This window comes from Pleurodeles waltl, chromosome 12 (assembly GCF_031143425.1).
Source record: "Pleurodeles waltl isolate 20211129_DDA chromosome 12, aPleWal1.hap1.20221129, whole genome shotgun sequence".
Classification (NCBI taxonomy): domain Eukaryota; kingdom Metazoa; phylum Chordata; class Amphibia; order Caudata; family Salamandridae; genus Pleurodeles; species Pleurodeles waltl.
The window spans coordinates 680,824,483-680,841,122 of NC_090451.1; the positions used below are offsets into that span (position 1 = coordinate 680,824,483).

General features: G+C 44.7%; 1 protein-coding gene across 10 annotated transcripts in view; it reads right to left on the reverse strand.

Annotated features, from left to right (window-relative positions):
- CHD3 (chromodomain helicase DNA binding protein 3) overlaps nucleotides 1–16,640 on the reverse strand; it is a 1,503,198-nt gene that overhangs the window by 240,020 nt on the left and 1,246,538 nt on the right. For 4 of the 10 annotated variants that reach the window (XM_069218665.1, XM_069218660.1, XM_069218666.1 and 1 more), the window contains 3 exons: nucleotides 13,552–13,720; nucleotides 13,297–13,425; nucleotides 11,863–12,018 (listed from right to left, as the gene is read on the reverse strand). In XM_069218665.1, the coding sequence (XP_069074766.1) occupies nucleotides 11,863–12,018; nucleotides 13,297–13,425; nucleotides 13,552–13,720 (454 nt within the window). The remainder of the gene's footprint in view (nucleotides 1–11,862; nucleotides 12,019–13,296; nucleotides 13,426–13,551; nucleotides 13,721–16,640) is intronic. The other 6 variants (XM_069218663.1, XM_069218661.1, XM_069218664.1 and 3 more) reach the window with 3 other exon arrangements.

The following is a 16,640-nucleotide window of genomic DNA, read 5'->3' on the forward strand; positions in this document are numbered from 1 at the left end:
TTGTCTGCTAACTGATTCTGAATCCCTGGAATAAATTGTGCTATTAGGCGAATGTGGTTGTGAATCGCCCAATGCCATATTTTTTGTGTTAGGAGACACAACTGTGTTGAGTGTGTTCCTCCCTGTTTGTTTAGGTAATACATTGTTGTCATGTTGTCTGTTTTGACAAGAGTGTATTTGTGGGTTATTATGGGTTGAAATGCTTTGAGCGCTAGAAACACAGCTAACAGTTCTAAGTCTTTTATATGAAACTGTCTTTGCTGAATGTTCCATTGTCCTTGGATGCTGTGCTGATTGAGGTGTGCTCCCCACCCTGTCATGGATGCATCTGTCGTTATTACGTATTGTGGCACTGGGTCTTGAATAGGCCGCCCTTGGTTTAAATTTATACTGTTCCACCATTGAAGCGAGATGTATGTTTGGCGGTCTATCAACACCAGATCTAGAAGTTGACCCTGTGCCTGTGACCACTGTGATGCTAGGCACTGTTGTAAGGGCCGCATGTGCATCTTGCGTTTGGGACAATGGCTATGCATGAGGACATCATGCCTAGGAGTTTCATTACTAATTTGACCTGTATCTTTTGGTTTGGATACATGGCTTGTATTACATTGTGGAATGTTTGGACTCTTTGTGGACTTGGAGTGGCAATTCCTTTTACTGTGTTGATTGTTGCTCCTAGGTATTGCTGTGTTTGACACGGCCGAAGGTGTGACTTTGAGTAATTGATTGAGAAACCTAGTTTGTGTAGGGTTTCTATGACATAACTTGTGTGTTGTGGACACTGTATTTGCGTGTTGGTTTTGATTAACCAATCGTCTAGGTACGGGAACACATGTATTTGCTGCCTTCTGATATGTGCAGCTACTACTGCTAGACATTTTGTAAAAACTCTTGGCGCAGTCGTTATTCCGAATGGCAACACTTTGAATTGGTAATGTATCCCTTGGAATACAAACCTTAGATACTTTCTGTGTGAAGGATGTATTGGTATATGGAAATATGCATCCTTTAGATCCAGTGTTGTCATGTAGTCTTGTTGTTTGAGCAGTGGGATTACTTCTTGTAATGTAACCATGTGAAAGTGGTCTGATTTGATGTATGTATTTAATATTCTGAGATCTAGTATAGGTCTTAGGGTTTTGTCTTTTTTGGGTATTAGAAAGTACAGTGAGTAAACTCCTGTGTTTAGTTCTTGTTTTGGTACTACTTCTATTGCCTCTTTTTGGAGCAATGCTTGAATTTCTAATCCTAGAAGATTTATATGTTGTTTTGACATACTGTGTGTTTTCGGTGGGACTGTTGGAGGGAATTCGAGGAATTCTATGCAATAACCATGCTGGATAATTGCTAGTACCCAAGTATCGGTTGCTATCTCCTCCCAATGTTTGTAAAATTGGCTTAGTCTTCCCCCCACAGGTGTTATGTGATGGGGATGTGTGACTTGTAAGTCACTGCTTATTTTGAGGACTTTTGGGGCTTTGGAATTTTCCTCTGTTTTTTTGGAATTGTCCCCCTCTATATTGCCCCCGAAAACTTCCCCGCTAATATTGGCTTTGGTAAGTGGGCCTTGTTTGTGATGTTGTGGTTTCTGTAGGTTGTCCTCGAAACCCTCCCCTAAAAGGTGTTTTGCGAAATGTGCCTCTGCTTTGCGGGGAGTAGAGTGCGCCCACGGCTTTTGCTGTATCAGTGTCTTTCTTGAGTTTATCAATAGCAGTGTCGACTTCTGGCCCAAACAACTGCTGTTCATTAAATGGCATATTTAGCACGGCTTGTTGAATTTCCGGCTTGAAACCTGACGTGCGCAGCCATGCGTGCCTTCTTATTGTTATTGCAGTATTTACTGTCCTTGCAGCCGTATCTGCTGCATCCATTGAAGACCGTATCTGATTATTAGAGATACTTTGTCCTTCTTCCACAACTTGTTGTGCTCTTTTTTGGAACTCCTTGGGTAAGTGTTCTATCAAATGTTGCATCTCATCCCAGTGAGCTCTATCATATCTTGCCAAAAGTGCTTGTGAATTGGCAATGCGCCATTGGTTTGCTGCTTGTGCTGCAACCCTTTTGCCCGCAGCATCAAATTTGCGACTCTCTTTGTCTGGAGGTGGTGCGTCCCCCGAGGTATGAGAGTTTGCTCTCTTACGAGCTGCCCCGACAACTACTGAGTCCGGTGTTAATTGGGTTGTAATATAAACAGGATCTGTTGGCGGTGGCTTGTACTTTTTCTCCACCCTTGGAGTTATGGCTCGGCCTTTAACAGGATCCTGAAAGATTTGTTTTGAATGTTTTAGCATTCCTGGGAGCAAAGGTAGTCTTTGGTATTGGCTATGAGTGGAGGATAGCGTGTTAAACAAAAAGTCATCCTCAATTTGTTCGGAATGCAAGGTGACGTTATGGAAAGCAGCTGCCCTTGCGATCACCTGTGTGTAAGATGTACTGTCCTCAGGAGGGGACGGCCTGGCAGGGTACGAGTCTGGGCTATTGTCCGATACTGGAGCATCGTAAAGGTCCCATGCATCGGGATCATCATGACTCATGGCAGTATGAGTCGGGGAGTGCATCAGTGGAGGAGTTGCTACTGGTGATGTGTGCACTGATGGTGGTGGAGTTGTTTTCTTTGCCACCTTTGCCTGTGGCTCCTTGTCCTTTGTTTGAAAGGCAAGTTTTCTTTTTATTTTAATTGGGGGAAGAGTGGTTATCTTCCCTGTGTCTTGATGAATGTGGAGCTTCCTTTGAGTATAGTCTGGCTCTACAGCTTGAAGTTCCTCTCCAAATCTATGTTTTTGCATTTGGGAGGACAATCCTTGTTCCTCTGTATAGGAACCTGTTTTCGGCTCCGAGGCTGGATGTTTCGGAACCGAAACTTTTTCGGACGTCTTTTTAGGCTCCGAAGAAACCTTTGTAATTTTCGGCGTGGTGGTTTCTCGGTGCCGAATTTGTTCGGTGCGCTGTCCCGGTGCCGAAATTTCTCTGAGCCGATGTCTCGGGTCCGAGATTGCTGTGTGGTGGTATCTCGACCGGAGTCGGATGACTTCGACACCAGCATGCCCTTTTTCGGTGCCTTGGGTCGGTCACCTATTTTTTGGGTTAAGCCATGGCCTGTTGGCGGTGGCGTCCCCTGGGCTTTTGTTGACTTCTCGTGAGTCTTATGTTTCGACGTCTTACTCACGGTTTTCGGTATTTCTTCGGCCTCGAGCTCTTCCGAGTCCGACTCTTGGATAGAGAAAGCTTCCTCTTCCTCTTCGAAAAGGTCTTGTCCTGTAGGCGTCGACGCCATCTGCAGTCTTCTGGCTCTTCGGTCTCTTAACGTCTTTCTGGACCGAAACGCTCGACAGGCCTCACAAGTATCTTCCTTGTGCTCTGGGGACAAGCACAAATTACAGACCAGATGCTGATCCGTATACGGATACTTGTTATGGCATTTTGGACAGAAGCGGAATGGGGTCCGTTCCATCAGCCTTGAAGTCGCACGTGGCCGGGCCGACCAGGCCCCGATGGGGGATCGAAAAAACCCCGAAGGGCCACCGGAGCTCTTCAAAATTCGGTGTCGATCTGTTGTAACTAACCCGATACCGAACGCAAACAATACCGACGTTTTTTCCGAGATTCTAACTAACTTTCCGACCCGAAACACGGAGCGAAAAGGAACACGTCCGAACCGAATGGCGGAAAAAAAACAATCTAAGATGGAGTCGACGCCCATGCGCAATGGAGTCGAAATGGGAGGAGTCCCTCGGTCTCGTGACTAGAAAAGACTTCTTCGAAGAAAAACAACTTGTAACACTCCGAGCCCAACACCAGATGGCGGGATGTGCACAGCATGTGTATCTGCAGCTACACATGCCATCGAACATATATATATATATATATAGCAATACTCTAAACAAAATCTCGTCTGTTAGCCCCATCCTTACTTCTCTCCCTTTTCTCTTCTTTTCCTTTTTTTTGAAGAGCATTTTATCCATATTGAAAAGTAACAAGACATAAACAATGTGCATACCTGATATAGGATGGAGGGATGAAAGAGATGGCTCACCTTCACCTGAAGAGGTTCCTGAGGACTGCCTGACCCACTGCTTCCTCTCCTTGAGATAGTGCTTCCAAGCAGTAATGTCGTGTAAATGTATGGCAGCTTTTCCATGTCGCTGCTCTGCAAATGTCTTTCAGAGGAACCCCTGCAAACAACGCTGCTGAGGAAGAAACTGCCCGTGTAGAGTGAGCACGGACCGATGACTGCAGTGGTTTGCCCGCTGCTTGATGGCAGAAACAAATGGTTGAGGATATTCATCTGGCTATACTCTGCTTGGAGAGCGGTTGACCTCGTCTGGGCGAAAGGACTTAGTCCTATCCAGGTAGAATTTAACACATCTCTTAATGTCTAAGGTGTGTAACGCTCTTTCCGCAGGAGTGGATGTATGTGGAAAAAAGGTTTTAAAAACTAAGGGCTCGTTCATGTGGAAATCCGAAGGGACCTTAGGTATGAAGTGCGGGTGTGTGCGAAGTAGTAATTTGTCTTGGTTGCTCTGCAAGAACGGCTCCTGTATGGAGAGGGCCTGTATCTCACTGACCCGTCTGGCCGATGTCAGAGCCACAAGTAAAGCAACTTTCCAAGAAAGGTCTTTCAGAGAAGCACAATGGATTGGTTTGAATGGATGGTTCATTAACTGTGCTAGAACAATATTCAGGTTCCACGAGGGAGGAGGAGGTCTGAATGGAGGAAAAACCCTGAACAGTCCTTTCAAAAACTGTTTGATTAATCTAGATGAATACAGCGAAGGTGAAGAGTCTGAACGTCTGTATGATGCTATTGCCGCCAGATGCACCTTTATGGATGAATGCGCTAAATGCAATTAGTAAGGCAATAATTGTTCCAGTGGTGAGGACAGTGGATCAATTTGCTGCTGGTGGCACCAGAAACAGAATCTTCTCCATTTGCAAGAATACGCCTTATTAGTGCTATCTGCTCTAGCTCTGTACAAAATGTCCCTAAATTCCTGTGGGATATTCAGATGTGCGAGCTCCCTGTGTTCAGGAGCCATGCTGACAATCGCATCGACTGAGGATCCGTGTGCGATATTTGCCCTTTGTTCATTGTTAGTAAGTGCACGGACGGTTTCAGTGGAATGTGAGGCTAGAAGCTCTGCGAACCAGTGTTGGCGAGGCCAGTACGGAGCTATCAATATCATGGTGCACGGCTACGTTTTCATCTTCGTGAGGACTTTTGGGATCAGTGGAATTGGAGGAAAGGCATAAGCAAAGATGCCTGACCAAGCTATGGAAAACGCATTCCCCCAAGATCCCTTTGTGAAGTACTGGCATTTTGCGTTCCATTTGCTTGCGAACAGGTCGATTCTGGGTGTTCTCCACTGGAAAAAGATGTAATCCACTGTGGACTGGTCCAGCTCCCATTCGTGGCAGCTCGATCTTTGTCTGCTGAATGAGTCTGCTATCTTGTTCTCTATCCCTGGCAGATGCACCACTGTGAGTCTGATGCCTTGCTGCGAGGCCCAATTCCAAATTTTTTGGGCTTCCCTGGAGAGGGTGAGAGACCTCGTGCCTCCTTGTTTGTTGAGGTACTGCATCGTAGTGGTGTTGTCTGTTCTTATTACTACGTGTGACCCCGCTATCTTCGGAAGAAAAGCCTGCAAAGCGAGATAAACTGCTCTGAGCTCTAGCAGGTTGATGTGCATCGCCCTCAACTCTAGTGGCCACTTGCCACTTAATTGAAGACCTTGCAAAACGTCTCCCCAGCCCTCCAGAGAAGCGTCTGTAGTGATGGTCCACGGAGGTGGACGGTGTAAAAAGGAAAGGCAGACAGACAGATGATGCTTTTGAGACCACAATGTCAGAGCTTTGACTATTGCTGGGGTTATGGTTATCCGATCTTCGAAGCTTCCCAAAACCTGGAGCCATTGAAGACTGAGTTGCTCCTGAAGCAGCCGCATTTTTAGTCTGCAAAGTGGAACCAGAGGTATGCATGATGACATCATGCCCAACAAGGATTTGAAAAGGTGAAGTGAAACAGAGTTTCTTCCCTTTATGGACTTTGCTAGAGTCAGTAACCTCTGTTGTCTCTCTACTGTGGGACACGCCATGGTGGACTGCGTGTCCAGGTTCGCCCCTAAAAAGGTGATACTGCGTGCTGGTAGAGGTTTGGACTTCTCCCAGTTGATGGTGAGGCCTAAACTGCTTAGTAAGGAAATGCACCTTCTGGCTGATCTGCGCGCTCCTGCGCAGGTGTTTGCTTTTATCAGCCAATCGTCGAGATATGGAAATATCTGGTGTTTTCTCCTCCTGAGGAAAGCTGCAATTGGCGCTAGGCATTTGGTGAATATCCTGGGAGCTGACTTTAGGCCAAAAGGGAGGACACAAAATTGAAAATGGCTTCCGGCTACCATGAATCTCAGGTACTGTCTGTGGGTAGGGTGGATGGGAATGTGGAAAAATGCATCTTTTAGGTCTAGTGTAGACATGAAATCTCCCTGGTTCAGACGCAGGAGGACATCCTGCAGGGTTATCATGCGGAACGATTGCTTTTTTAAGTAGATGTTTAGTTCCCGTAGGTCAAGGATCGGCCTCCAATCTTTAAACTTCTTGTGAATGAGAAAAAACCTGGAATAAAACCCTCTTCCTCGCTGTGACAGAGGTACCTTCTCTATAGCTCCTTTGAGGAGCATCTTGGTGATCTCCCTCTTGAGTTGTTCTGGATACCTTGAAGGAGTCCGGCGAGGAGGACTGGAGGGAGGTAGTTGGATAAACTCCAGAGTGTGGCCCAGTTTCACTAATTGGAGGACCCACTTGTCTGATGTGATGACTTGCCATTGCTTGAGGAACAGGGATATCCTTCCACCTAGAACCAGAGGAGGAGAGTTGGGTGTTGCCGGCGCCTTGGATGTATAAGGCTCTACGAGCCGAGTCCTTAGCAGGGCGAGTCGAGCGTCCCCTAGTGCCAGATCTACCATAAGCTGCTTGTGGTGGTTGTCTTTGTGGGTAGTACTGTCGAAACTACTGAGAGGAGGAAGGATAGGTTGAATATCGATATTGCTGATAGCCTCCTCTATATGAAGGCAGTCCACATTCTCTAGCTCGAAAGGAAGGCTTCCGAAACTAGAGAGTTCCTAACGATCTTGTTGTATCCGTGTCGGATTTGATGGATTGTAAGGCTCATCAATATGTTTACCAAATAATGCTTGGCCATCGAAAGGTAGGTCCAAAATCTTATTCTGTACCTCAGGCCGGAATGACGTAGCTTTTAGCCAGCCTTGTCTCCTATGTACAGCCGCACCTGCTAGCTGGCGAAATGCAGTCATGGCTATGTCCATTGCACAGTCTATGAGCTCAGCTAACTGGTCCATATGTGGGGCGACGTCTGCCCAGAGCTGTCTATCATACCTGGCTAACACTGCTAGGGAGTTAGCCGCTCTTATCACTAGGCTAGCCATCGACGAGAACCTCTTCCCAATATTGTCTAGCCATCTACCTTCTTTGTCTGGAGGTGCAAAAATTGGGGCAGATGGATTCTTGGACTTCCTCTGTGCCGCCTGTGCCACCACCAAGTCCGGATAAGGATGACCAATTAGACATGCTGGCATCGTCTCGTGCCTTGTATTTTTTATCCAGTCGTGGTAGTACTGCTGTGACAGTAGCGGGGTTGTGCATGACTTTTAACCCTTCTTCCCAAACGTAGTTGACCAGTGGAATAGAACGCACAGATTTTTGGAATGGCTCTTTAAAATCATAAAGGAAGCAATCTGACTGCTTGGACGGCATTGGCAAGGCGAAACGTTTAGCTGCTCTCTCCAGGAGATCATGAAATCCCCTGATGTCATCTGGAGGGGATTCTACCTTTGACTGTGAAGTGGAAGGAGGAGCAGGAATAATGTATTCATCCCACTCCAAAAGAGTGTCAAGGAGCTCCCCTTCTTCCTGATCTCCTTCCGACATGTCAACGTCCTGAGGTAAAGTCATATCCAGCGTGGTCACACTTGTTAGTGGCAATGAGGTTGGCCTCTGATGTAGAGTGGTAACCCCTGAGACGGGCGACGGCAGAGGTTGTTCCCCTTGAGGAGGAAAACGCCTACTGTAATCAGCCAACAATGCTCGGAGGTCAGATAGGAGCGAGGTTGGAATATATGCCCCTTCCTGATATTGTTGATCTCCTACATAGTACTAAGGGTCATACGTTTCCTCAAATTCGTCTTCGTTCTGATATTTGACGTTCAATTGAGAGGGGCTATGGGCTGTTCCAAATGGACCCTCGTCATCCGACTATTCATCTCCCTCTAACAAGTGAACTGGTATGAAAGGGGTCACCTTACTAGGTGAGGTGTGCTTTGGGGTAAGTCTTTCTGGTTTCCTCTGTTCTTTTTCCCTCGTCGATGGTGTCGTAGACAGCACAGATCTAGTCTTCGTCGATGGTGGAGTCGTCGACGGCGAACGCATGGAGATCTTGATTGCCTACAGCCTTACCGAGGAGCCTACCGTCGACGAGGCCGACGACAATGGTAAAGCAGATACCGTTGTTACCGTCGTCAACGATGATGAAGTGTAGATCTTCGTCGACGATGACATCATCGACTCTGCCCTCGTCGACAGTGGGGCACTCGTTGATTATGATGCCATCATCATAACTGTCGTCGACGGTGGAACAGTGGAAGTCGTCGTTGACGGGGGGAAAGCACTCACCAGCGGTCTCGTCGACGATGAGTCTGTCGTCGACGGTACATTTTTAGCTGCAGTAGAAGATGAAGGCCTTTTGAACGGCACAGATGGTGGTACAGAGGATGCTTTCTTATGCCTTTCAGAACTGCTGGCATGACCTCTCTCCCCTTTCCTGGAAGATTTATGAGGTGAAGTAGATGGGCTGCGGCCCTTGTAAGACACTGAGGCAGTCTTTTTGTGGCCTTTTCTTGATGGTTGGGAAGGAGATCTTGTGTCTGATCTCGCCCTTTTTGATGACTTTTTGGATGTTGAAGAGTCATCACTATCAGAGTCAGAGACTGGATTATCTCTGTACTTAAGTTTCTGCAGGCAAATTAATAATCTGCCTTTTCTATCCTTAAGAGTTTTAGAGGAAAAAGTACGACAAACATTACAGTCCTTGGCTGAGTGGTCCGGATAGAGGCAGTATATGCAATCCTGATGAGGGTCTTCAGAATGTAGTCTTTTCTTACCACAGGTTTTGCAATTTCTGAATAAACCCTTTTCCTTGTCAGAAATGTTGTAGGTGTTAACCTCAATCAATCAAAACAAAGTTTAGCAGAGAAAAATGGTTTCAAGGTAATCCAAAGGTGTGAAGAAAGAGCAGAGCTCTGAGGAGACTCCCTAGCATGACGTGCGGTAGAAAATCTGAGGTGCTGGAGCTTCTCGCAGGAGTATTCTAGAGAGTGGTGCCGTCTGATTGGTGGATGCTCAAGTTTGGATTTTTTTCTTAAAATGACTATGATAGACTATTAAATTGAAGAGGCCTAGGGCCCTTGTATTAATATGTTTCAACACTACTTGTGTAATTGTACCGGGGGCTCCCATCTCGACGACGGGGAATGATTCAAGCATGTGAATCTATGAAAGTTCCAAAACTGGAGTAAACCAACTTTAAAGAAGACTCCAGCCTCACTCCGGAAGCGTGAGTCTTCACACTCTGCACCAGACGCCCCCGGCCCGTGTCCAGAGAGACCAACACCGCAGAGAGGACCCCCAGGCGACTCCAACGATGTGCACACCCTGAGTCGACCTCTCTGCACCCCCACAACGATGCCTGCAGTGAGGAACCAGAGGCTCCCCCTGACGGCGACTGCACGGTAACAAAGGAACCCGACGCCTGGACAAAGAACTGCACCCGCAGCCCCCAGGACCGAGAGGAACCAACCATTGGTGCAGGAGTGACCAGCAGGCGGCCCTCATCCTAGCCCAGTTTGTGGATGGCCCAAGAAGCCCCCCTGAGCACGGCCTGCATCACCAGAGTGAGCCCCGGGTCCCTCCATTGATTCCTATCTACAACTCAACGCCTTGTTCACCCACTGCACCCGGCCGCCCCTGTGCCGCTGAGGGTGTATTTTGTGTGCCTGTTTGGGACTCCCCCAGTGCTCTACTAAACCCCCCTGGTCAGATCCCTGAAGACACAGGTATGTACCTGCTAGCAGACTAGGACCGGAGCACCCCTGTTCTCCATAAGCGCCTATGTTATTTGGGCCCTATTTTGAGCTCTGCACGTGACCGGCCCTGAGTTGCTGGTGCTGGGTGTCTGGGGTTGACTTGAACCCCCAGCAGTGGTCTGCCAATGCCCAGGAGACTGAACTTATAAGTGCTTTACTTACCTGAGAAACTAACCATTACATATCTCCCCCAGGAACTGTCGATTTTTGCAGTGTCTTCTTTTAAAATAGCTTATTGCCATTTTAACCAAAACTGTGAGTAATACTGTTTTAAATCAAAGTTCTATACTTACCTGTGTGAAGTACCTTACAATTTATGTACTTACCTAAATTCTGAATCTTGTGGTTCTAAAATAAATTGAAAAAATAATATTTTTCTATATAAAAACCTATTGGCCTGGAGTTAAGTCTTTGAGTGTGTGTTCTCATTTATCGCCTGTGTGTGTACAACAAATGCTTAACACTACCCTCTGATAAGACTACTGCTCGACCACACTACCACAAAATAGAGCATTAGTATTATCTAATTTTGCCACTATCAACCTCAAAGGGGAACCCTTGGAGTCTGTGCACACTATCTCTCACTTTGAGATAGTATATACAGAGCCAACTTCCTACAGTTGGGACCAATGAGGAATCTGCAGTTAGAGTATCCACCAGAAAGATCGTTAGCAATACCACCTCCAAGGTAGTAGGTCTGAAGTAGTGATCAGAAGAAGAAACCTCTGAATCCATGCAACAATGCTTACCTGCAACTGTAAAAACGTATACATACAAATATATCTCACCGTGGCAGGTAGTCATACATACATCAGAGTTTCTATAGGAAGACTTTTTTTTCTTTATCTGATAACTTTGGAGCTGTTTCACAAACCTTCACAAAATTAAAAAAAAATATTCATCCACCTCTGCACTGCTTATGACCTCACATATTATTTCACAGATGACGTATGAAATCTATGGTGGTGCGAGTTATACGTATATCATTTATGTAAAACTCATTTTTAACTCACAAGTTTCAGTGATGTTTTTGGTGTTTACATATTAGTGGTCTTCAGTGAATTTCTAAGGGTTTTTATGTAAGTTAAATTTTACAACCTTCTTCACATATAACTCCACTTTAACCGTAGTTTTTTCACTGAGTGTACATCTATACATATATAAAATCATATATATATATAAATATATATATATATAGAGAGAGAGAGAGAGAGAGAGAGAGAGAGAAAGAGAGAGAGAGAGTGAGAGAGATGGATAATATGTAGACAGACAGATAAATAGGTAGATAGATAAATAGATTGATAGATAGATAGATAGATAGATAGATAGATAGATAGATAGATAGATAGATAGATCGATCGATAGATAAATAGAAAGATAGATATTTCCGAGATCCCACATGAGCAGAACAATTCATCTCTTCTTATTGTCAATGGAATTCCTATGTTTCTTCAGCTAAACTGCACTTGAGTTCTGATGTGAGAGTCTGGTCCATGCTGTAAAAAAACTCAATATATAAAAGTGAAATTAGGGGCTATTTGTGGTTGCTCAAAAGAAGACTGGGAAAGGAATAGAATGGATCTGACTGGTAAGCAATATCTGTTTACATAGCTACACAGAAAGCTTGTATGTGACTGACCATTACAGAGATTAGCTATAGCTATATGTCAAATCAGAGTGGGGCAGAGGTGGTTGGGAGATCTTTTACCTGTGAACCCGCCGTCTGCAATGTTGAACATGAAGCGAGGCCTCTCCAGCTTACTGTCGTCCTTTTTTCCATTAATCACCTTGCTCTCCTCTTTCAGGCTACCCACTCTGGAAGAATCCTTGGCAAATTCCTTCTCAACTTTAAGATCTTCACCTACTGAGGCAGGGTGTAGCAGTAAAAACAGGAATAAAACTGGTCATTTGAGAACCACAAGAGGAATGATAATGAAACATATATTAGACATGAGGGTTTGGTGCACGTAAAGTATACCTTAAAAACACTACAAAGAAGAAGAGTGACAGAAGGATTTAACACAGTGAATACACTAAAAAATATCCTGGACTTTGAGGTTGCAATGCCTACAAATCAATCTAAGGCAATGACAGACACAGCACATTTTCACTGACGGATGTCACCAATCAACAAATTGTGTGCATAAAAGAAATGATAAAAATGGCAAATATTAAGCAAAATAAAAGCAATACAGAGAATAAGTGCTCAGTGTGTGTGTGTGTACGTGTGTGCGCCTGTGTATAAACACACACACACATATATACATATACATATATCCATCTAGATCAACAGATAGATAGAAAGAAAGATAGACATAAAGATAGATAGATAAATAGATATGTAAACAACTGCACTAAGCGAGTGAGTAATGTGCTTAACAATTTAGACCCACTACTCTAAGATAGGCATAGTAACTCACATTGTATACCAAGTAGCAGTATTCGGAGCTGAGCCTTCAGTGAGTAACCAAAGGCAGGGAAAGAAATGCCACTATTTTAAAGTGCCCCTGGAGAGACAGAATAGATGAAGACTTCGAAAGCAATAGGCTGTGGAGAGGGTTGAAGAGAATACATTTAATTCTCTCTCCCTAACCTAAAGGCAATATGGCGGAAATCATGGTTCTTCTGTCAATACTATACTTTGCCCTGGGCTCTCATGAGTATTGTTTTCAGCTTGAAAATATAACAGGGGTAATGTTTGCAAGAGTCGCTGCCTGGCATTACCCAAAACTTGTAGAATCATGACAAGTTGGCAGCCAACTATCTTCACAGTGCACTGTTTTAAAAGTATAGTTACCATGTTTTCCTAGGTCAATTTTCCAAAAGCAAATGTAGTAAAAAAGCCAAAGGATGCAACATTACACTTGCTGGCAGCATGTGCTCAGTGACAGCTGGGAGAAAAAGATACTGTTGTAGGGAAAAAGTGGTACACTTACTAAAATAATTATTATTGTGGGATGCATGGCTCCGAGCTATTCTACCAAAGCAGACACAACTAGAAAATGACATGCATTGCACTTTTGTTTTACAGTGACTTTTATCAGGAGTGTTGGTTGAATAGCAATGAAAAGACAGTGAAGGCATAACAGAAGAACACAAGAAAGAGGCAAACGTGAGACATGGAAGATGGGTGCTCAGTTACCTTTCCTCACATCCAAGGTTTTACCTTCAAGTCTTTCTCTCATCTCTTCATTCTCGGATGGTTTCTCGTCAGCCTTTTCCACTTCAGGCTTCTCAAACTCTCCAGGAGTTGCCAATCCGACGACTGATGCTAAAAGTTAAAAGAGCAAAAGTACCTGACATAAAGATCAATTCTCTTGCTAATAACTTCACAACTTAGTCTGTCTTATATAACCATGAGAATCTCAATACTGTCTCCTCTGCAGTTTGCTGATACCTGTTTTCTCATCTTTAAATGAGGGTTCTCTATCTTGTTCTTTCTCTGCCAATGACTGTGGTACTTCAGCTTCTGGAGGCTTCTCCGGTGGCTCTCCCTCTCCTTTCTCGCAAAGTAGTGGAGGTAAAGGTGGGACCGTGGGACTGGTCCTCTCATCAACATTTGACACCTTGAATAAAGAGAGTATTATAGGAGGGAGTGAGGAGATAGGTACTGAATGGCAACACAAACAGTATATAGGAATGGTTTTATTGCATTGGACGTAACCTTTGATGAAATGCAGCACTTGCTGCAGTTTCTCTTTCATAACGAAGGAAAGAAATCTGAAGAAGCAACATATATTATACTACGTTTGTTTATCAACCTGCAGAGTTTGACACAGTGACAGAATACCCTTGTAAAAAATTACAAACATATTTCTTGAATATAATCAACAACAGACTAACACTAACAATATGATATGAGTTACTTATAACTAATGTTCTCTTAAAACAGCAGTAAACAATGTTAAAGTGGCCACAGGTCTCAAAGAGAATCTTTGTTTAGCAGTACACCCGTCTCATTTGAAACAACCCAAATTTCAGCTAATAAGTGAGAAGGAATGTTTTCTTACCTGTAACTCCAGTTCTCTCGTAGGGGTATTTCCATGATAGTCATAAGCACTGAATAGTTCCGCGCGCCTGCGGGGACCCCGGAGCACTGGTGTGAAGTATATTCTTAAGTGCAAATACCAACCCTTTGAAAAAAGGTCTGTCAAAAAACACTTAAGAATAACACTGTGCAGCCTATGTGAACAGCTATACAGGCCAAATTGTTGAAAAGAAAAATCAATATTAGTGTAAATTCAAGTTCAAACACCTATTTATTCTAGAAATGTAATAACAAGTACATTCTCATACTTTATTTACACCTCTGATGAGAATAAAACAATGCAGGGCAGTGTAGCTCATAGGCTGCCATTATACAGAATGTAAATAGAGCGGTGCCTTTAAGAAAGTAAAGTCTTCCTGTATCCCATCATGCACAGCAAAAGGCAGTTGCCTCAGTTCTTTTTGAAGGCTTTTAACCTGGAACAACCTTTGTTGGAGTACCAACATCAACAATATTTATGGCAACCTTTTCTATGTGAACTCCACCGGGGAGGAGGGAGGGTTGCTTATGACTATCATGGAAATACCCCTACGAGAGAACTGGAGTTACAGGTAAGAAACCATTCCTTCTCTCGTAGGGGATTTCCATGTATAGTCATAAGCACTGAATAGACTAGCAAGCCCATCCCCATAACTGCAGTGGAGTAGACAGAAGAATACTGCCAAAACACAAAAGTTATGCAAATAAGTTCTTAAGCAAGGCCTGTCCAACCTGCGCATCTGCCCTAGCGTCTGTATCAAGTCAGTAATGCTGAGTAAAGGTATGGACCGACTTCCAAGTGGCAGCCTTGCATATTTCTACCAAAGGGATATTTTTCATCAAGGCTGTAGTAGCTGCCTTCCCTCTAGTAGAGTGGGCTTTTGGCCTACCACCGAGGTACTTGTTCGCTAACTGATAACATAACATTATACATGAAACAATCCACCTGGATAATGATTGCTTAGACGTGCCCAACCCTGTTCTAACTGGGCCATAGTTAACAAAAAGCTGTTGTGATTTACGTAAGCATTTTGTCCTGTCCAAGTAAAATTTAAAAACCCTCTTTACATCCAGAGAGTGCAGAGTTCTCTCAGCAGGAGTAGCTGGATTTTGAAAGAAAGTTGGTAATGAAATGGTTTGGTTCACATGAAAATCGGAGACGACTTTCGATAAAAATTTTGGATGAGTCCTCATTACCACTTTCGCAGAATGAAAAACCGTGTAGGGTTCTTGAGCGCAAAGGGCCTGGATTTCGCTGACCCTACGCGCTGAAGTGATTGCCACCAGAAAGGCAGTTTTCCATGTGAGATGTTGAAGTGATGCCTTATGTATTGGCTCGAATGGAGGTAGCATCAGACGCAATAGGACAACATTCAGTTCCCATGGAGGAGATGGTCTTCTAATGGGAGGAAAACCCTTTTTTAAACCCTCCAGGAAGTCCTTAATAATTGGGATTCGAAAAAAGGAAGTTTGTGAGGGGCTCTTTCTGTATGCTGTTAGAGCCGCCAAATGTACCTTTATTGATGACAATTGTAAGCCCGATTTTGCCAAACTTACCAAGTATGGCAGAATAGACTCCTCTCCGCAGGATATCGGGTCAATGTTGTTGTCTAAACACCACACGCAGAATCTCTTCCACTTGCTTGCATAAGTCGATCGTGTGGAAGGGCGCTTTGCTTCTTTCAGGATTTCCATACAATCCTGAGGTAAGTTCAAGTGTCCATATTGCACTAGTTCAGGAGCCATGCTGCCAAACTCAACGATGAGAGGTTGGGATGGGATATCTGCCCTCTGAACTTTGTGAGCAGGTCCAGACGATAAGGGAGCCTGATGTGTGGTTTGAGTGACCGGTGAAGAAGGTCTGGGAACCACCATTGGTGTGGCCATTCCGGAGCAATCAGGATCATTTTGGACTGAGCATTGGATAACTTCTGGAGGACCGCCGGAATCAGGAGAAGCGGTGGAAAGGCGTAAAGAAATGCTCCTGACCAGCTTATCTACAGGGCATTCCCCAGTGTCCCTGGATGGTAATATCTGGAGGCGAAGTTTTGGCATTTTTTGTTTTCTGGGGTTGCGAATAGGTCTATAGAGGGGGTATCCCATAGTGCGAAAATGGAATGAACGACGTCGTCGTGTAGAACCCACTCGTGGTTCTCGTCCATTACGCGGCTGAGAGCATCCGCTTGAACATTCTGGATGCCAGGCAGGTGAGTTGCTACTAGCGACATGTTCCTGGCTAGAAGCCAATGCCAGATTGTCTGAGCCTCTCTGGATAAAATCCTGGACCTGGTGCCTCCTTGTTTGTTTACTTAGTACATAGTGGCCACGTTGTCCGTCTGGAGAAGGAGAGTTTCCGCTCTCAGAGAGGGAAGGAAAGCTTTGAGCGCAAGGTGGACTGTGCGAAGCTCCAGCAGGTTGATATGATAGAGACTCTCTCTCTGTGACCACTTGCCTTGGAC